The 6,000-nt window shown below is 70.4% G+C and overlaps 1 protein-coding gene across 6 annotated transcripts in view; it reads left to right on the top strand.

The window, feature by feature from the left end:
* Positions 1-665: 665 nt before the first annotated feature.
* The window catches only part of CACNA1H (calcium voltage-gated channel subunit alpha1 H), a 58,349-nt gene continuing 53,014 nt past the window's right edge, over positions 666-6,000 (top strand). For 3 of the 6 annotated variants that reach the window (XM_044936393.2, XM_044936392.2, XM_044936390.2), the window contains exons 1-2: positions 666-776; positions 1,053-1,366. In XM_044936393.2, the coding sequence (XP_044792328.2) occupies positions 1,071-1,366 (296 nt within the window). In that variant the 5' untranslated portion in view covers positions 666-776; positions 1,053-1,070. The remainder of the gene's footprint in view (positions 777-1,052; positions 1,367-6,000) is intronic. The other 3 variants (XM_044936391.2, XM_025275632.3, XM_044936394.2) reach the window with 3 other exon arrangements.

Genomic DNA, 6,000 nt, shown 5'->3' with positions numbered 1-6,000 from the left:
GCGGTCACACCCAGGACACACATGCGGAGGGGGAGGGGCGCGCCCGCCGCCGTCCCGGCCGCCGCGCACCGCCCACGCCCGCAGCCCCGCCCCTTCGCCGACCCCCGCCCGCGGCGCCGAAGGGCTGGGTGCGCGCCCCGGCGGGGAGGGAGGGCCCGCCTCCGCGGCTCCGGCCGCCCCCGCAGTTGGGGGCGGGGAAGACGCCGGCGCCGCCGCCCCGCCCCCGCCAGGCCTCCACGCGAGCGCCCCCTGGCGCCCCGCGCCCCGAGCGGGAGGGTAGGGGCGCGATGGGGGGCGCGGGCGGGCCCTGCTCCGCCTTCCCGGCGGGGGCGGGGCGCCCTCCGCGAAGGAGGAGGGGCGGCGCGCGCGCCCCGGGGCGGGAGCAGCCCCCCCGCGCCCCCAGCCCGGCCCCACCCCCGCCGCCGCGCCCCGCCCCCGCCCCGCCCGCCGCTCACTCCGAAGTTTCCTGCGCGGAGCGCGGACGGGATCCGCGATCGCTCGCCGCCTCGCCGCCCCGCCGCCCGGTCCGCGCCCCCCGCGCCCGGCGCCCCGCGCCCGTCCGCCTCGCGGAGCCCTCTGCGCCCGGCGGCCGCCGCCGTCGCTGCCGGGCCAGCCGGAGCGGGAGCCGGAGCGGGAGCCGGCGGGCCGGGGGCGCGGGCTGGGGGCGCGGGCCGGGGGCGGCGGGGCTCCAGCCGGGGCCAATCGCCGCGCCGGGTCCGCGGTGACCGCACCGCCCGGGCGATGCCCGCGGGGACGCCGCCGGCAGCCGGAGCGAGGTGAGACGCGGCGAGGACGCGCGCCCCGCTGCGCGCCGGGACCCTCTTCAACTTGAGGCGGCCGGCGGGGGAGCCCCTCGGGCGCCGGCCCCCGCCCCGGCGGTGGGGGAGGGGCCGCCCAGCCCTCGCCGGCGGGAGGGGGCGGGGGGCGCATTTGTCTCTAATGAGAAAAGACAAAGACATCCCGGCGGCCGTGGCTGTTTCCGCGGATCCCGCTCCGCCTGAGGCGGGCGAGGGTGTCGTTCCCGGGACCTGGTCACCGCCTGTCCCCTGCAGGTGCTGCCAGCCGCTACCATGACCGAGGGCGTGCAGGCGGCCGACGAGGTCCGCGTGCCCCTGGGCGCGCCAGCCCCGGGCCCGGCGGCGGCGGCGGCGTCCCCGGCGAGCCCTGGGGCCCCGGGGCCAGAGGCGGAGCGGGGGTCGGGGCCCAGTGCGTCGCCCCCCGAGAGTCCGGCGGCCGAGCGCGGCGCGGAGCTGGGCGCCGACGAGGAGCAGCCCGTCCCGTACCCGGCGCTGGCGGCCACCGTCTTCTTCTGTCTCGGGCAGACCACGCGGCCGCGCAGCTGGTGTCTCCGGCTGGTCTGTAACCCATATCCTTCCCGGGCCTCCGGGGGTGCGGGGATCCTGGGCATGGGACTCCGGGGCGCGGGACCCCCTCCCGCGTGTGCCTCCCACGCCCGGGCTCCTTGGCCCTGGCGCGGTCTGGGTGCGCGGAGGACGCGGTACAGGGGCGCGAGGGGAGCGCTCCTCCGAGAGAGGCGGCCCCGGGCTGCGCTTTGTCGGGCAGCAGCCGCGGCTCTCTTGATCCGAACGGGGTGTCCCCGCTCCAGAGCCAGCTCCGGACGAGAGAGGGTGGAATAGAAGCGGCGAGGCCACCGCGGGCTTGGTGGCCGGGAGGGAAATGGGCACCGCCTGCGCCCCCATGGGGGCCGGTCAGGACGGGAATTCCTCCCTCCGGGTTTACAGGACCTCCGGCCTGAGGCAGGATCCTCACTGCGGTGGGGGGTAGAGGGGGCCGGCGGGACCTCAATAAGGGATCAAAGTTTTCTCCCTGTCCCTTGCGCTTGGGAGAGTCTGGGAGACCCTGGGGGCCGGGAAGCCCTGCTCTCTCGCTGGTCCTTTTCCGTGGGGAGAGGCGGTGACGTCGGTTGTGAACTCGCCTTTCCAGGCTGAACTCGGTGTTGGGGCCGATTTAAGTCATGCGCAGCTGGGGGTGGGGGGCAGGGAGGCAGCTGGCACGCGCTCCGCACCCTGGTGTCCCTTCTCCCGGTGCTTCCCTGACCCGAGAGGAAGGGGCCTCTCTTTTTGCTCTTGGTGAGAGCGACACAGACTTTCAGAGAAGGTTCTAGAGCAGAGCTGGGTCAGGCAGGGGGCATTTCTGGGACACAGGTAGCAGAGCTGGGGACCCCCAGCAGGTGGCCTTTGGGGACTGTCAGCGGGCCCTGGCTCGCTGTGTCCCGGCCGGTTCTCCTGCGGGCCCCTGGCTGCCAGGTGGCTGGGCTGTGGGCACCAGGCTTTCCCTTCCCTTGGCCTGGAGGGATTGGGTGACAGCAGGGTGGGGGACTGAGGAAAGGAGGCTGGTGGAGGGGAGACCTTGCACGTGAACTTTCCCTGTCCACGTGAAGGAGACAGGCCGCATGAGCGATGCGTGTATATATTTTTCCTACCTTGTGTGTCTAACTGTACAAACATCACATAGGAAAGAGGAATGTGTAGCAGGAAAGTAACAAACCCTGTCTTTTTTTCTTTCCTGAAATCCAAACGTGGGCTGAGTCAGAGTAGCCAACACCCACCCCCCACCTCCCCCGCCTCCAATGCCAGTTGTGCAAGGGGTCCGTCGTGGCCTGGGTTGAGGGCCGTGGCCACTTGCCGCCCCAGCATGGCAGCAGGCTCCCCTGCCTGCCTTTGTCCCACAGCTCCTGGGTGGGCTTGGGGCCCCACTCAGCCCCCAGCAGCTGCCAGGCTGAGCTTGCAGGGGAGCTGTAGGTTGGTCTTCCCTCCAAAACCCTGGGCATCTCCAGGCCACCTGGTTTGGGTGGGAAGGTGGCCCGGCTGGGTGGGGTGCTGAGGGATACGGTGGGCACCATGAGGCCCTGGGAGGGGGGCAGCCCCCCTGCCGTGTCCTTCATCTGCAGGCACATGTGGGGACCAGTCAGGGAAGGATGGAGCAGGGCCTGCACTTTCTCTCTCCTGACAGCCCCCGCGTCTGGCCGCCCTGTCCCTGTCCCGCCTGACCCTGTGTTCTGGATGTTCCGGGCGGGCTGCGTCCTTCGGGACGTCTGACAAGGTTGTTTGTGTTCCTCAGTGCAGGGGTGGGGGTGGTGCTCCATGCGGGTTGGGGGGGTGCCCAGGGGGTGGGGGGTGGGGCTGGCAGGACCACCTGCCCGTGTGTCTGTCCCTGGGCTCCTGGGGACTCCAGGAGCAGGAGGGTGTCAAGAGGCGAGGAGGAGCCCTCCGCCGGGTCAGGGGTGGGGAATCTGGGAGTACCCTTCCGACTGGCAGGGTGTTGGGGAGCTCAGGTCCCGGTATCGTCTTTCCCAGCCTGGCTGTGGAGAGGCTGCCTGTGTTGAGTGGGGTGGGCTTGTCAGGAGCCTAGCGAGTAGGGATGGCTGTGACGTCTTGCAGGTGCCAGGCCCTGGTGCAGGGGTGCCTCAGCTGCATGGAGAACCTAAAATAAGACAGTGCGCGGACGGGGGGGGCCCGGTCCCCTCGGGGAAGCCCGTGGGCCTCAGCGAGCCTTTTCCGAGCGCTTCAGGTTCCTTGTGAGAGGCTGGGGTTCCGTGGGTGGCCTGCAGTCTGCCAGAGCCCACATGGTGTCCGTCCTGGGGCCAGAGGACACCCCTTGGCCTTGGTTCCCTACCCTGTAGGTGGGTGTTATGCCGGCGGCTCCCAGCGTCCTTTCCTGGAACCTCTTCTGCTGTGGAGGGTAAACTTGGAGAGGGAGATGGGGTGATTGGGTATGCTCTGGGAACCCACATGCCATGAAGCCACTCGATGTTCCCCAGAGGCGGGCAGAACCCCAGCCAGTCCGCCGAACTCAGCCCCGCATGGGGACGAGACCGGCAGTGGGAACACAGGCAGGGGCCTTCCTCAAGCCCGGACTTTCGGGAGCCCCTGCGTGGTGTGAACGGCCCCCCACACAGACGAGCACGTGTGTCCTGTCTGCCTTGAAGGATGTCGGGTCCTCAGCAGAGGAGCTCCCAAGGGCGGCCGGTGTCCTTATTGATTTCCTTCGCTTTTTGAAAATATAATGGTGCTGGAACTTTTGGGTCGAGTGCTGTGTCTCCTACACAGGTTTATTTATAGCGGACGGTGGGTGGGATCTGTGTTGCAGCCCGCGCCGTGGGGCTGTGTTCCGCCCGGGCTCCCCCGGGGTTCCTGACTCGCACTGCCTGTGCTGTGGCTGCCGCGTCCCAGCACCCAGGCCGGGCGGGGCCTCCCAGGGGTGCTCGTCGGCTGGGAAGGGGGCCCTGCCACCACCTCCCCGGGAGCCGCGGAAGCCGGCTGTGGCCCCGTCTGGGCGCCGAGGCGCTGGGGGGTTGCCACGGGGGCACCTGGGGGCTCGGGGCCGGTGGACGTGCCCAGGAGGTGTGTCCCAGGGGCCTGGCAGCGGACGCCCCAGGTGCAGGGCTCAGAGGAGACAGAGGACGAGGCAAGGTCACAGGGCCGGCGGAGGACAGCGCTGGGTGAACCCGGCCTGGCTCCCGCGTCCGCGGGTTTGGCAGGGCGCTGCCCAGCAGGGAGGTGAGGCCCAGCGTCCAGGCCCTTGACGGTGTCTTGTGGACACCGCTGTCGTGGGCGTCCTGCCGCTCCCCTGTGCTCACTGCCAGCACCTCGGGTCCCGGCAGGCGTCCCAGCGAGGACACGCAGGGCGTGGGGATGCGGATGGGAGGGGACAGGCCCCTGTCTGCCCCCTCTGGCCCCACGGACTGGCCGTGAGTGGATGGTCCGTGTCCTCCCCTTCCTGAGCCCGTGGCCGCTGAGCGCTTTGTGGCGCCCAGGCCCGGGGGGCACTCCGGCTTCTGAGCACCCCCCACCCCAGTGCCTGGTCCTGGGCCCTCGTCCTGATGCCGCCGTGTGTTCTTTTCCCGGGGCCTGCTGCCCCTCGGCCGGTGGGGCCCGGGCTGACGGGGCTGCCCCAACTTCCTCTGACTTGGAAGGAGCTGCTGTGTGTGTGTCCGTGTGTCTCTGGGTCTGCCCAGCCCTCCACCCCGGGCTCTGAGGGCATGTGTCCTGGGGTGGGGAGGGCAGTGGAAATAGAGACCTTGGTGGCAGAGATAGGGCTTCGTGGTAGGGGGGTTTCCTGGGGAAGGACATTTCCTTGAGAGCCAGTGGAGAGGGGCACAGTGGAGAGGTGATCTCAGAGAACCTGCAGGAGGTTGGGAGGGGGAGCCCTGTCCCTGGGGTGCCTGCTCCTGGGGTCCCTGGACACGGGCCTGAGCTCCCATTGGACCCTGAGTTTAGAGCCAAGGTGTGATAGTCTGTCTCTTGGCTGGTGTGTTGAGGAGGGCTTCCTGGAAGAGGTGAGGCTGGGCTGGGCTCTTCAGGCGAGTGCAAGGTCCAGGAAGGCAGGGGGCTATAGAAGGGGAAATTGGGGTGAGCTGAGGCATGTCTGCCCGGGAGGGCCCGGGTTGTGTCTGTGACACTCACTGCCGTGAGGCTGTGCGGGAAAGCTCCTGGCTGACCCCCAGCCTGAAGGGGCCTAGACTTCTAGACTCGCCCTGTTCCCCACCTGGGCTCCTGCGGGGCCCTGACGCGGGCAGACGGTTGGTGTCGCTTCAGCTTCTGGCAGCCTGATTAGTCGGCAGGCGCCAGGAGCACTGATGAAGCGCCCGTGTGTGGTGCAGTGACACGCGGCGAAGCGAGCGCGGCCCCCGCCCCTGCTTCCCAGCTGGGCCTGGGGGTGCCCTGGGGGGTGGGGCTGGGCGGCCTCACTGTGCAGACCCCCCTGGGCCCTGTGCTGGGCCCCGGGTCCTCCCGGCAGGCCACTTCCACCGCGTGTCAGCCTCTGGCCCGATCGTGCTGCGGGTCCTGGGGCAGGCGGAGTCAGGGAGCCCCCTGCTCACGGGGACCTTGTGGGGAGGAGAGGGGAGGGTGGACGAGGAGCAGGGATGGCCCAGGCAGCTGAGTGACACGTGCAAAGGCCCCGAGGTGGATCGCACACAGCCCTTAACAGGAGGGGTGGCGGGTGTGCTGAGGTGGGGCAGGAGGGGCCGGGGGGCCA

This window comes from Bubalus bubalis, chromosome 24 (genome assembly GCF_019923935.1).
Source record: "Bubalus bubalis isolate 160015118507 breed Murrah chromosome 24, NDDB_SH_1, whole genome shotgun sequence".
Classification (NCBI taxonomy): Eukaryota; Metazoa; Chordata; class Mammalia; order Artiodactyla; family Bovidae; genus Bubalus; species Bubalus bubalis.
The sequence above is the reverse complement of the archived record's forward strand: the minus strand, read 5'-3'. Positions and strand labels throughout refer to the sequence as shown.